At 38.1% G+C, this 15,260-nt stretch overlaps 1 protein-coding gene across 2 annotated transcripts in view; it reads right to left on the minus strand.

The window, feature by feature from the left end:
* Nucleotides 1-15,260, minus strand: part of STUM (stum, mechanosensory transduction mediator homolog) — a 729,290-nt gene that overhangs the window by 387,823 nt on the left and 326,207 nt on the right. For both annotated transcript variants that reach the window (XM_044059626.1, XM_044059616.1), the window contains exon 2: nt 2,462-2,641. In XM_044059626.1, coding sequence (XP_043915561.1) covers nt 2,462-2,641 — 180 coding nt within the window. The remainder of the gene's footprint in view (nt 1-2,461; nt 2,642-15,260) is intronic.

The raw sequence follows: 15,260 nt of genomic DNA on the forward strand, positions 1-15,260 counted from the left end.
TTGGAGGAACTCTGATCATCAGAATTGAAGCTCGAGCAGTCGAAGCTCATGAGTTCAAATTTCACCTACCAGTTGGATAACCATACTGAATGTATGCATAACAGCAAATAGCACTACCAGATACATACCAGTGTCATATATAAAGTATTGCGTTATCCCATAAGAGGGATACAAAGTGATTTAAGCCAGCATCTACTTTGTTTTCATTAGTATCTATAAGGACTCTTTTTTAGTGCTTTCTTTCTAAAATGCATACAGACTGGTCTATGACGGCTGGACTAGCAAACACAAAAGACATAAAAGAAATCATACTATGAACATTTTTATGCTTAATCAGAATGTTTTTCATTATACCTGCTCATAAATATATTTATATACTTTCACACAAAAAAACATAAAATAAATCATTCTATGAACATTTTTATGCTTAACCAGAATGTTTTTCATTACATCTGCTCATAAATATATTTATATTTTTTCACTTGTATGTTAATGAAACAATCAAGGATTTTTTCCATTATAAAACACATTGCAAGCATATGCTATTAAACAAATTACCCACTGGATATAGCAAGTTAAAATATGTTTAATAACAAAACAGTGTGTACAATGTACATTAAAATATGCCTTTGTCTTGCCCACAAACCTTCAGTTTGAGCATTTGCCACAAACCTGCTTCATCAGTGGAAGAGTTAATATATTTGCTCTGTTAGACCTTGACATCCCAACACCTTGTTTACTGCTCCTGTAAAACATTACTTCCTTTCTATATGTCAGGTGGCCATTGATGTACAGGGGACATCACTCTGAGACTAATACAATGCCTCAAGGCTTCTTTAAAAGGCATTTGATCTGCCATCTGCTGGTGCCGTAAATGGTGATTAACTCCACTAAATCAGAATGTGTCGTTTTGCGATTATTACATGTTAAATTTCCCTCATCCTACAAGACAAAGTTTGCTGTTTAGTCTTGGGGAGAACTGTTTCAGGCTAGCATCAGTTTTTTCATTTCTAATAATTGGCCCACAAATTCTATCTCAGATATAAAATAAATCATATTTCAGCATATATTCTTAGCTTTCAGAAAGTGACACTTAGAATATTTTTTACAATATAACCTGAACAACTGCTAGGTAAACCATATTTTTAGTATTCAATTTTGTGCATAAAACTATTTGTATAAAAGTATCACCATGCATCAAAACATCCAAAAATGTAATTTGGTATACATCATTACTGGCTGAACATGATAAATAAAGTTAACTACTGTTATGAGATGCACCGGAAGATGGCAGCTGAGATAAACTTTCCTCAGAAACTATTTAGCAGTCATCAAGATATCTTCTCCACATTTCCACTGTAGGCCATGCAAGGTACGCTTAATATATATAAAGTAGACATGCACACATGCTCACTAGTAAATCAGTGAAAGAAGAAAGCCAGCTTGTTCTGAGATGCTCCATTAATGAAGATGTCATGTGGTCTAAAAGTGAAAATCAGTGATGTTGAGGAAGTAACAAAGAACTATGTCAGTAGTGGCATTTCACATCAGTTAACAGGTTCACAAGGGTTAACAGGGAGCCCATGTGGGTGTACTTCAGGGTGAACAGCATTATATGAATGCTCCACTTTGATTGGGGATTGCAACTAAGCCATTGTGGTGGTGAATTTGGTGGTGGTGCCATGTGGTAGGAGATACCCTAGCAGGAAAGCTCTAGTTCTTGCTGAAATGTATGCCTGGCAACTGGGCACATGACAATGGGACACTAGGGAACAGAAATACATATGCCAGACTTCAGTCTTTCCCAAGATGGCAAAGACATGCAGATATCATAGTCAGAGATCTACAGATTTAAACATGGATTTCCAGCATGCATTTGTGTCATTTGAGCTTTTCCATCTGATTAAAGTATTACCCTTCAAAAAGACAGTGGTCATGTCTCCCCCATGCTAGTTTCATATTTGATTCACTTTATATCGGCATAATCAGTGGTTGTAAGTGAAGTACAACATTCACAACGTGGCAGCCACTAATGATACTAATGGTAGAAGGCTGGCTGTAGGGCAAGCTGACAAAAGTTTTGCCAAAAGCAAAAAACTGCAGCCCTTCACTTGAGTATGTGTATATGATTTAAATGCTAAAAGAACATGTTTACATGCAGACATTTATTTTCATTAGTTGTGTTGTTTCACAATGAAATCATGTATGCTGTGTATTATTTGTACAAGATTGTATTCCTGTGCATTTCCATCTTTGTTTACATGCATAGGTATGTCTATGCATGTGTCTTTGTGTTATGATGTATAATAATATCGCCATATGGCAACAACCAACAAACATTTATCTAAATACAGATGACTTATTAAAGTAAACATAAACAAAAACAGGAAGACAAGAAGAAAACAATTTATAAAGGGAGGAGTGTAAAAAGTAGAAATAAATAGAAGGTGCTTTTCCTTACTGGCTAGGATGACCATGTCCATTCCCCAGAATATACTCATGATCCAGCCCACCATAACGATAGCCGTCAAAATCTGGATCAGGGCTGCAGCAATATTTAGCCAAAACACACAGCACATGTGTCTCTCTGGCAAATCTGTCCGAGCACCACAAAGCACTGTGAATGCTGACACAAAGGTACCTGTGAAGAATACACAAAAAGAGTAGCCGTCAACATCTGAAACATGTTGGGACAACATTTACAGATCATGTTACTGTAAGGTGAAAATGCTAATAAGGCAAAAAACAAACTAAGAAACAGTGCTGGCAAGAAGTCAGCGTACCAAGGCTTCCAGGACAAATTGTAGTTGTAGAGCAAAATGCCCAAAGTTAACAAATCTCACTGAGAAACCTCCTTGTAAAAGCAGATAAACTGGTGAAAATCCAACTCCAGAAACAGCATAGAAAACAAAATCTTCTTTAATACAGAATAAAACAAGCGCTTTCGCCTGGCAATCCCAGGCTTTGTCAAGTTACAATGTTGTTCTGGCAGTGCAGTGCATTTATATTAAACTGCTGAGCCAATTAAACAATTAAAAATCACCAATTACAATAATCAGAGTCAATTAATTAAATAAAACATTCAGTTAAACTGTTTTAAAATGCTTTGCACAACTTAAAAATGCCAATTACAGCTCTCTAAAACTTGGATTTAAAACCAAAAAATTTCTTTAAACAAAATGCTGAAAATAATCATAAATAATAAACCTTGACATTAGAACTAATGCAAAACTAATGATTTTGCAGCTTTCAACTAATGCTAGCTTGAATGCAGTGAGGAGTTACAAGATGTTTAAAACCCACATCTATTGTTCTATTGTCAAAACCTATGTGAGCCAAAAAAATGAGGAGATAAGACTTAAACCGGGTGAAAACACTATGCCACAGTGAGCACCAGCTGATGGTCAATACAAGGACAGTATGTTAATGTAATAAACATAACAAAACCAAATGTTAATAAACTTGTGTTATGTTGTGCTTTAATTGTGCCCCAAAAAATAGGGTACACAAATAATATACTACTAAGTCAAATCAAAAATCAAGCTTAACAACTTTGACGTAACACCCTGAAGCAAAAACTAGTGGGAGATGACATAAGTCAATGAACTTTTGTTTGCACTAGAAATAAGTATTGTGTGAAAAGTAATTTAAAACACACATCAGTTTGATATGATAAACTCCAACAAAATATCATAGTTTGTCCCTGTTTGCCCTAAGGACACAAGCAAGACTAATGCTGTCATTCATACCCGGGAACTTAGTGGTGTCTAACTTAAGCTGCCATGTCAATTCTCTATTGGCAAGACGAGTCTCCCAGTCACCACCTCTGGGGTCTTGAGTTACTCGTTCTAGAACAAAAAACTTTATGTTCATGTGACTACAAGTAAGCGAGTGTTTGAAAAAAGCATTAGTCTCTTTGTTCTTAGCAATTTCATAAACATGTTCGTAGATTCTCTTTTTAAGCATTCTTTCGGTTTTACCTACATAAAAACCGTGACAAGTGAGACAAATCCCGAGGTAAACCACTCCGGAGGAAGTGCAGGAGTAATGATCTTGAGCCCTTAAAGTTATACGTCTAGATGGTAAATGAACATGATCGTCGTTTAAAATGTAAGGACATTGGTTACACATCCCACATTTAAACGACCCTGCCCTTTTAGATGAAACAATGGTGGTGAAGGAGCTCTGGGTGTAAGATGATTGTTCAAACATGCCTTTAAGGTTAATGTCCCACTTCCTTATGAAGTGTATTTTGTCAGGTAATGCTATGCCAAGGTCTTCCTGTGATGACAATATGGGCCAAAAAGAACGCATAGTGTTCTCAATCAGTTGTGCATCATTAGTGTATGTGTACACAAAACTCCTCTGTGTGTTCAAGGAACTGACTACTGGCAGTGTAGGCAAGGGCAAACCTTTACCTAACAGAGGGGGGTATACAGAATCCCTTTTCGCCTCAATTTCCAAAATAATGTTCTGGATCAGTTGGATGGGATAGCCTCTTTCAAGAAATAAAGTTCTCAAAAATTCTACTTCCTTAAGAAACAAAATGGGGGAACTGCACATCCTAGATGCTCTTATAAGTTGGCCTTTGACTATGCCTTTCTTGATGTAATAGGGATGAAAACTATCAAAATGCAAAAATGCATTTGAAAAGGTGTTTTTCCTGTAAATTTGTATTTGGAAATCAGTTTTTTCTGTGTCCTTAGTTAAGAGTACATCCAGATAGTGCAAAGACATCTCACTGATGTCATAGGTGAAGGAAAGAAAGTCAGTAGTCGAGTTAATGTATTCAAAAAACTCGAAAAAACTTTCTTTGTTGCCCTGCCAAAATAAACAAATGTCATCCAAATAACGCTTGTAAAAGACAATAAAGTCTTTCCATTTTGAAGAATGGATATACAACTTCTCCCATTTGTATAATACGATGTTCGCGTATGCTGATGCGCACGGTGCACCCATGGCCACCCCTTTTCTTTGCCTGAAAAATTCCCCATTAAAAAAGATAAAATTGTTGTGTAAAATGATGTCCATACATTCAACTAGTAGATTAACTAGGTTGTTATTCAACCCAGATTCACTAACTAAGATCTCATTGAACCAATCAATACCCGTGGTGTGCGGAATACTGGGGAATAATTCAATGACATCTATTGTGACCATTAAAAGGTCAGGGGTACAGACATTCAAGGGGATGCTGGCCAGGAACTCCCATGAGTCCTTACAAATGTAGGAAAGTGTGGAGACAAATTGTTTTAGGTTGTGGTCCATAAATTTACTAAGAGGTTCTGTGATTCCACCCGCCCCAGCCACAATAGGTCTAAATTTCAGAGGCTCAAGACCCTTGTGGACCTTAGGAATTCCGAAGAGGACTGGAATTTTTGGCTTAGGGACAAAGAGGTAATTAAATAGCTTTTCATTAATTGCCCCTTGAAGCAGATGGTCTTGCAAAGTGTAATTAATGTTAGCATAAGCAATGTTGAGCTCATTTTTCGAAATTTGCTCATAAGTATTGATGTCCTGTAAAAGGTTGTGAATAGAATTTTCATAATCCAAATTATACATGAGAACCACCCCGCCTCCCTTGTCGGGTTTCATAACCCTGATGTTCTCTTTCTTTAGTGAATCAACCACTAAGTATAGTTGAGAATTACAATAATTGTAGGGAGTATTAATATTTCTAGAAAGACTTGACCTAAGTGTTTTCTCTGCTAACTCGTCAAATATTTTAAGACTAGGGTGCGTGGGTGGGTTAAATGTACTGTGCCTGCTAATGGCACTATCTGGTGGAGTCAAATCTTTGAAAAAAATGGCCAAGTTCAAATTTCTAATGAACAACTTTAGTTCAATGAGCAATCTGGGCAAGAAAGATGGTCTAGGGGGAACAAAGTGTAACCCTTTTGTGAAAACATCAAAAAATTCAGGAGTGACAGCAGACTCTGTATAGTTGAAAATACCGAAGTTATTACTGGTAACCACCTGGTAGTTTGATTTCAACCCAGCACCAATGTCCACGTTTAAAGTAGAAGTTGCAAAATCAGTTACTGCCTGCGTGCCCTCCCCCAATTCTGTTGATGTGATGTGTTGATTCTCCCCGTTGGTCTGCCCTGGGGAAATTGAAAAACCTGTGGTTGATTTCCACCACCTTTTTGAGCTAAACGCTCACTCCTTCTGACTGGCTCCATGTTTGGTGTGCTAACAAAATTCCTATTTTCGTTAGGAATGTGTGAACCATCTAAATCAGGAGCTACCTGCTTATGTCTACCTGGCATTGGATAGGCCTTACCCTCTCTATATTCAGTCAAGTCTCTCTCTAATTTTCTGGCCTTCCTATCTAAAATTTTTAAACAGTGTTGGTCAATTTCCACAAAAACATCATTATACTTTTTCTTATAACCCAAGAAATTCTTATGTTTGACAATGCTATCATTAAGTGTGGTTAATTCATTTAACATAACATTAGATTTATTTTGGTAGTCTTGTACCATCAGTTGTTACATCTCTAAACCTGTTTTATTAAACAGATCTACAAGGTGAAAATGCTACTTGGGCACTTCTGATAACGTAAAGGGCTCTTTGTTTTATAAGGTTTAAATGCAAAAGATTGCCTGTTACACACACACACACACACACACGCACACACACACACACACACACACACACACACACACACACACACACACACACACACACACACACACACACACATTAAAAACTGATACACATCAAAGCAACAAAGCAATATGGATAAAGAAGCATTATAACCCATTTCTCCATTACTTAAAACAGTCAGCATGGCTTGCAGAAAATACCAGATGCCAGGTACCTAAAATAAAGTTTGCAAATATACTTGAATTGAGGTTCACCAAAAGAGTCTTCTATTATAAACTAGAATTAAAGACAAGTCCATCCATAAACTGAAAACATACTTTCCATTATATTGTTCTATTTTCTTCATCACTGCGAAATAGTTAACCATTTAAGACATTTGGTTAGCCAAACTGTATCCTTCTAGTTGTGGCAAACTACAAACACCAATGTAAAAAGGTCTACTTAGTCAAAGAAAGCAATTCAAGAATGAATTTTCCACCATTAAAAGACAGTAGCAATGTCTTAAAACATGCAAAAGAAAAACAAGAAAAGTTCATCATGCTTAGTTAGGGATTCCATAAAATTTGCAAGACCTTGACTCTGAAATGCAGCAATAAATACTATAACTGTACAGCAAGTGTCTCAAACTAAGGATACCCAAAGCATCGCAAACGTGACAGCAAGTACATTCAGGTGTGCATGTGTACACAGCACTGGTATCTCCACATGAATGTGCTCAGTGACAAAGTGAGGATTCTAAGAAGTTATTTAAATGGGTAAGCCATGTGTTTTAACATACATTTATTGCATAAAATAATCACAAGCCAACTGAAAAATGCGCCATCTTGGGTATTCTCTCTCTCTTGGGTATACTGTGAAAAATCATAGATAAATCCAACCTCATGATTAATTGGCTGAGGATTATTAATATGCATTCACTTTCCATATTCTAGATGGCTTGTATTATTTTATAGTTATTCTGTCTCAAAGCAGCCTAACTGGGGTTGCTGCAATGACGGGGCTGCTGCAGTCATGTGATTTTGTTTTTCAAGTTATTCTTTTTCCCACAATGCACTTTGTATTCCCCAGCATATTGTATGGCCTAGACACAACTGGAAGTGCTTTGTGTCTGCATTTAAAGCAAATACTGTGTATTGGCTGCTACTGGAGACAGTGTCAGCATTTTATTTTACTGCCTTACCATCCAGCCATCTTCAGCATCTTTTCCCATTTTGCTAATGGGATTGGGGTGTCACTTCAGCAGTGACAATCATCTCGACCCAAGGTTTACACCACCAGCTGGCTAGCCCTGCCATGGTAGTTCATTTGTACCTCTCACTCGCATGCACACACACACACCTACAGCCAATTTAGAGTGTCCAGTTCACCTACTGCATGTCTTTGGAATGTGGGAAGGAACCAGAGCACCCGAGGAAACCCACGTGACTGCAGGGAGGACATGCAGACTCTGCACAGAAGGCACCCCCCCCCAAGAATCAAACTTGGGAACCTCTTACTGTGAGGTGACAATACTAACTGCTGCACCACCGTGACCACCCCTTTTACATTTATTTGTTTTAAAGTAAGCTGCTAAGATACTATGCATAGCACACTTTAACCTTCTAGCTAAAGTAGCTAAATTACAGGTTTATATTATGCTTCCAACTCCTAATTATGTTCCCCTCACTATCCCACACAATATCTTGATAATTAGGGAAGCTGCCTCTTATTTTTCTGCGTGATCTGCCTGTCACCTGCGGCTAACACTTTACAGTTTAAACACTTAATGTTGAAGGCTTCCTTGAGTTTTTAGTTATTCATTCTGGACTGCAGTTCGACAGAAGTCATATATAATGGGACGATCTGTTTCAGAAAATAATGCTAGATTTAGTTTGAAGAATGTGGTTGGATAGTGGATGCTTACTTCTGTCTGTAATGAGAAATGGATGAATTAAATGGTAATCAATGTTGTGTTATTGTTTAGTTAATATTATCGAGAGAAACTCTTATATGGAGTAAAAGAAAAAGGAGGTTGGGCTGTCCTTTACTTACAATATTCCAGCTCAAGCTAGAATGCTAATGATAATTTTAGAACACTAGTTTTACATCAGATGAATCAAAGGTTACTCATACTTAGCTGGTTTTAGATACAATCTGGTTTTCATTACACTGGTGTAAACTCACTGCAAGCTTGTGGATATTGATCTACTGTCTTTTTGGGTTAGAATTTTATCACACATAAAGCATCATAGACAGAACATTATATGATACTACACAGCAGAAAAACTAAGGAGCATATTTAAAAAATGCAATAATAAATGACAATTAAAAGCAACCAGAGAAGAAGTCATCACTTAAAACAATCCTAGTGGCTCACCTTGGGTTTTCAACTAATCTCTTCAACACAATGTTTACTGTTATGTTTGCTTTACTGATGATATCTATCTATCTATCTATCTATCTATATATATATATATATATATATATATATATATATATATATATATATATAGGTTCATAGGTTCATACTAGGCTATCTGCCCTAGGGCATTTATAAGCCTAGCCAGAGTGTGTTTGGCTTTCGCCACCCATTTTAAATTAATTTTGCTATGCCCTTTTTTGAGGTTAGTATACTGTGAGTCTGTCTAACAGTGACAAAGAAGTGATACTTGGGGTAAACCTACGATCCCCCATCCACTCATCAAGATTCCTCTTGAAGAGAGTCAATGAGGGACTCTGCCTAACCTGGACTGGGATTTTATTCCAGAGTGGAGGGAGCCTCTGGGTTATGAATCTGTCCCTCCAGCATGTCCTATTTATTTCAGTGCTGAGGTTCAAGTCTCTTGAGCATGTAGCTCGATGGGATTTGGATTTTCTGAGGTGCAGCATATCCATTAATTCCGGGTTGGACATGGCTTTATACGTCAGGCACAGATCACCTCTGAGCAGGCGGTATGCCACTGAGTAGAGCTGGAGTTTCTTTAACCAGGCAGCATATGGCATCTGTTTGAGCCCTTTGATCCTCTTGGTGAGGTACTTTTGGGGTCTTTCCAGTTGCTGCAGGTGTCTGGTAAGTTACATCCCAAAAGGGGCATTGTACTCAATTATGGGCCTGATGAGAGATGAGTAAAGAGGCACGATGACCTCCCCTGATCTAGATGTGAATCCCTTCATGATTAGGTGGGCTATATAAAATGTTTTTCTAACCACTTTGGCCACGTGGTTGTCAAATGAGAGATTGCTATCAACTTGGGTCCCCAGGTCCCTAATTACTTCTTCCGTACTTAATGGATTACCACTTATGTGGTAATTTGTGGGCACTGTTTTTGCCAAAGGGGAATGACTATACACTTTTTGGCATTTAGCTTAAGGCCATGGCTCTGGCACCAGTTGTCTGTTTCTATGAGGCCCTTTTGGAGGATGCTTGTGTCGGCTGGAGAGTTGATTATGGTGCCCAGTTTGCAGTCATCTGCGAACTTGGTCAGCCACAGTCCTTCCATGTTGGCCTGTACCTCTGAGAAATATATACCGAACAAGAGAGGTCCCAGGACTGAGCCTTGTGGGACGCCACTTGTAACTGGTTTGGAGTCTGACATGGCTCCAGCAATTCTAACCATGTGGGTTCTGTCCTTGAGCCAGTTTGCAACCCATCTAGTGACATAGGGGTTTATATTTAAGCTGGTGAGCTTATCTATAATGCCTGAGTGGGGTATTGTATCGAAGGCTTTTGCGAGGTCCAGGTAGGCTGTGTGGACCACCTTCCCCTTGTCAATGGCCTTGGTGACTGTTTCAAAGAAATCGACCAGGTTTAAGAGGCAGGATCTGCCCTTAACAAAGCTGAACTGGGTAGGATCTAGTGTCTAGGTATAAATGTGGCTTAAGACTTTCTTTTGAAACTTCTGTTGAAAAGAGTGGGTATTTAGATTTTATTTTGTTTAGACATAATCAGAAAGTGGCTACAAAATTACACAGAAAGCCTTCTTTTCTGTATGGTGTCTACATGATACAAGCATCACCCAAAATGTACCACAGTTGTAGTACTTCCTGGAGAATTATTATGGGTTCAGTGAGCCTGCAGCTTATTTATTTATTTAAAGCCAAAATGGTGCAAAGAGACGGAACCAGGCTGCTTGCATATAACAAAAAATATTATTTATTCCAAATTAACATGAGTGCTTTCGCAGCTACATATGCTGCTTCATCAGAAGTAAAAGAATAATACCTACTGAGTGAACTTATATACATGCCTAATCACATGCTCTTCTCAGTTAATTAATCCATAAAGGAATAATTGATTTTAAAATAACTTAATACAAAAAATGTTCATTTAAAAACAACAAACAAACATCATGCTTATTATTATAAAAATATAACATTGATTAAAAAACATAACTTTTAAAAACAGACTTTTACCTTCAAAGTGGTCTGGCTTTAAGCATTGGTTTAATATGTATGTTTTCATTTAAACCTGATGCATAATCTGCTCTTAACCTAGCTATCCATTTACTCTCAAGCATTCAGTGTGGTTCCTTACATTACCCTTTCTTTTGTTAATCTCAACTTTACCAATAACCTGAAACACAAACTTATGTGCTGTTTAGGTATTCTTCACATATTTGGAAAGAGCATTGCTATCTGAGCTAATTTCACTATTATATAAATGCTCTCTTATATGGTCCCTCAATGCTCTATCTGTTTTACCAACATATAATTTATTACATATAATACAGAGAGCTAAGTAAACTATGTGTTCAGTGCTGCAGGTAGCAGAGACTTTAAACTCATACTTTCTACCCTGATCTGGATGCTTGAACTGTCCTGAACTGTCTATAAATTTACAATAATTACAAAAATGGCAAGGTTTTGTAACACCATCTATGATTGTATGATTATTATTAGAAGGTCTCCCATTAATAAGCTTCTTAGGATAGCATAATATCTGTTTCAGACATCTTGCTTTCTTATAATAGAAGCTGGGATTATCACCTATTACATTCCTTAAATTTGGATTTAATGTCATGATAGGCCAAAACTTCTTGATAACTTCTACAACATATTTAGAACTACTAGAATAAGTAACTCGTATTCTACACACATTGCTGCTAACCGTTTTATCATCCACTACTGGGGGGGTTAGATGAAAAATATGGCCTGGATTTACCAGACCTGTTACTCACTACTGTTTGCAGTGTGTTATGTACTCCTCTTTTATTGTAGCCTCTAGCTACAAATTTCTCTTCTAAGTCCTTAACTTCTCTTTCAAAATTTCCACTGCTAGCATTGACCCTTGAAATTCATAAGCCATGGACTTGCACAATATTATCAAATATAAAATGTGAGTACATGCTACTGGAAGAAATTATTTTTATAGCATGGTTTTCTATACAACATAGTATCTAGGATGCCATCATCACTGACTTTTATTAATACATCCAAAAAACTGTTAATCCACCTTTATGCCCTATTGTTTCAGGGCAGCATTGGTTAACAGAGGCTATGTCAGTTTATATTGAGAAAAATCTGAGACCTATTATAGATTCACAGGTTCGTGTGTTACAAGATTCATAACAGTTCTTGGTTGATCTTTTTAAGTTTACACAAGCTAATTTTGACATAAATTAATGCTTTTTGGTGGCACTAGATGTCAATTTGTTATTCACTGTCATTCCCAACAATATAGGTATTGACTGGATGGAACAGTTTTTGATAGAACAGAATAAAATGAGTGCTACTAAGACAGTACTTCTAAGTGCTTTATTAGAGTTGATTTTGTATAATAACATATTTTTGTTTAATGATAAATATTTTATACAAAAGAATGATGTAGCTATGGACACATCATATGCCAATAGCTACGCCAACCTAATTATGTTAATCTGAGAGTTAAACTATATTTATACAGGTCTTTTTAGTATACAAGTTGTTTTTTACAGAAGATTTGTGGATGATTTGTTTTTGATCTGGAAAGGTAGAGAGAATGGGCTATTAGATTTTATTTCTTATATTAATGGCAGCAGAACATTTCTTAGATTTATGACAAATTATTCAAAACTAGAAATTAGTTTTTTGGATGTCTTAATATAGGTCCATGATGATGCATTCCATAGCTTTGCATATCAGACTTGTTAGGCTAATGGGGCGATAGGTTCCAAGGTGCGTTTATATCATGTTATCGAAAGTTGAAAGTAGCGAACACTATTTCATCGGCCCCAAAACACCTAAACATGAAAATATCGAACATTCAGAACAGCAAATTTTTTCCCATGGAAAAGCTCTGAAACACATACACATAACACAAGCACATTAGACAAACAGCAACCACACACATACACTTAAATTCCTACATCTAACACTACACTAAACTAAACATACACTACTATCTACCCACTTACCTTAACCCAAACCCTAACCCTAAGGTCTGTCACTATCGCCACTCACCTAACCTGCGCCTTAACCCTAACTCACTTAAACCTCCCCTAACCCTATAGTCTGTCACTATCGCACACACGCCTAACCCGTGCCCTAACCCTAACTCACTTAACCCACCCCTAGCCCTAACGTACAAACAATCGCGCACTTACCTGAACCCAACCCGTAACTTTCCACCACAGTGCTAAGAATAGCAAAGCCACAAAAACGGCCAACCGAATTTTTTCCCGGGGAAAGAATCCACTGTTCTGCAGCTTCACTGTTCTTAGCATTCGCTGAATAGTGTTCGATATCAGAACATTCGAAGTTTTAATACGTCGATGTTCTGATATAGACCCCCCCCCCCAGGGTCTGTAGTCACTCCTCCTTTGTGGAGAGGGATGACTGTAGCAGTGCACCATTCAGTAGGGACAAAGCCTGAGGTGAGGCTGTGATTGAACAGAGCACACATGTGAGGTGCCAGTTCACTCTGTAGTTCATGTAGAATACAGCCAGGGATATTGTCAGGTCCCATAGAAGCTGTATTCTTGGCCTTGGACAGTGCTGTTTTAACTTGTGCAGAAATAATACTGGGTGCCTGGCAATCTACTGGTATTGTGATTGGTCCTTTTGGGGGGGAGAGGGGTAAAATTGGCAATGAATTTATCGACCTGTATATTGGCAATATCTGTTGGCTTGGTATAGGAGAAACCATTATGCAGTAGCTCAGAGCAAATCTGAGTATTGCATGGAGATTCTTAACATAACTATAGAAGGCCTTGTGATTGTCTTTACTATCTGCTGCAATTCTGTTTTCATAGCTAGCTTTAGAGGATTTGATGAGGGATCTCAACTTTCTGTTGAGGCTGATAAGGGAGTTTTTCCAGTCTTGGGACTTTACCTTATTCCGCATCAGTTTCCTCCTTCTGTTGTAGAGTTTGTTTATGGCAGGGGACCACCAGATTGTCTTCCTTTTTTTGGAGGACAGCGTCTTGGTTCTATTGGGTATGGCGAGATCCATGCATTCGGTACGTGTTCATACAGTGCATTGGTGTATGATTTGGTGGTCATGCAACTATTCTCCATTTGCATGGGTGCCATGAAGTTATCCACCTCTGTTTTTAGGAATCCAAAGTTAGCTTTGGAGAAGTTTTTCATGGTGGTTACCTTTGCAGGGGGGGGTGTGGATTTCCAAGGTGATTAGTTTGTGGTCTGATTTAACCAGGGAGGAGTTGACTATTAGTGTAGAACAACGGTGGCCCATGTTAGTAATGACCAGATCAAGGATGTTGCTACCTCTAGTGGGGGTAAGAACAAACTGGTCCAGGACATTGGAATTAATTAATTAATTAATTAATTAATTATTCCAGGAAACACTGGGCAAGTATATTGGTACATGAGTAGTTTCCCCAGTTAATGGAGGCGTAATTGAAGTTGCCCAGTATGACAGTGTTAGGTTGGACCCTAATATTCTCCAGGGTGCTTACGAACATGGAGTGTGAGTCTTGGGACATGGTTGAGGACCTTTAGCAGGCTACGACCTGAATCACTGTCTTACCCAATATTAGCCGCACCTGAAGTATCTCTGATGTGCTATGTTGGGCTATCAGTATGGAGGTGTGCGCATCCTTTGTGAATATGGAAACACCATCACCTTTGGAGCTTTGGTCCAAGTTTTGGGATCGAAAGGTGTAGAATGAGTTATAGCCTGGTAGTGCTGGAGTGCTTTCTGCTGCCTTGAACCAGGTCTCTGTTACAGCACAAATGTTGATATTCCCCATTTTAAGGAGTGCTTTGAGAGACTGCATTTTGAGATTTAGACTTCTAGCGTTGAGCAGCATGACCCTCAGATTGCATTCATTTGTAGTTGTTATGGTGGTAATTTGGAACACCACCTAAAAAAGGGTCTATAGGGGTGGCAAGAGCCTTGGCCAGTATCTGGAAGCCCAGGGGTGAGAGATGCAGGCCATCTCTGGCAAAGCATTGAGGTCTGTCAATCATGCCGTCCCAGGCAGACAGATACTGGAGCCCCTTAGAATGACACCAGAAACTTAGCCAATTGTTGAAATATATAATTTTCTGCTTGTACTGTGGTATCATTCTGGGAGATGGTAGGATGCTGCTCAGGGGTAGGGTCATACCCACCTGGGCTACATAATCCGAGAGCTCATCCATGTCTCTTTTCATGTAGTCCAGGGAGGTACATCTCAGGTCATTCACACCCACATGTACAATGACAGAGTCATATTTGTTATTGTTATTGA

The sequence above is a fragment of the Protopterus annectens genome, chromosome 1.part2, assembly GCF_019279795.1.
Source record: "Protopterus annectens isolate FY-2018-M chromosome 1.part2, PAN1.0, whole genome shotgun sequence".
NCBI classification, from domain to species: domain Eukaryota; kingdom Metazoa; phylum Chordata; order Ceratodontiformes; family Protopteridae; genus Protopterus; species Protopterus annectens.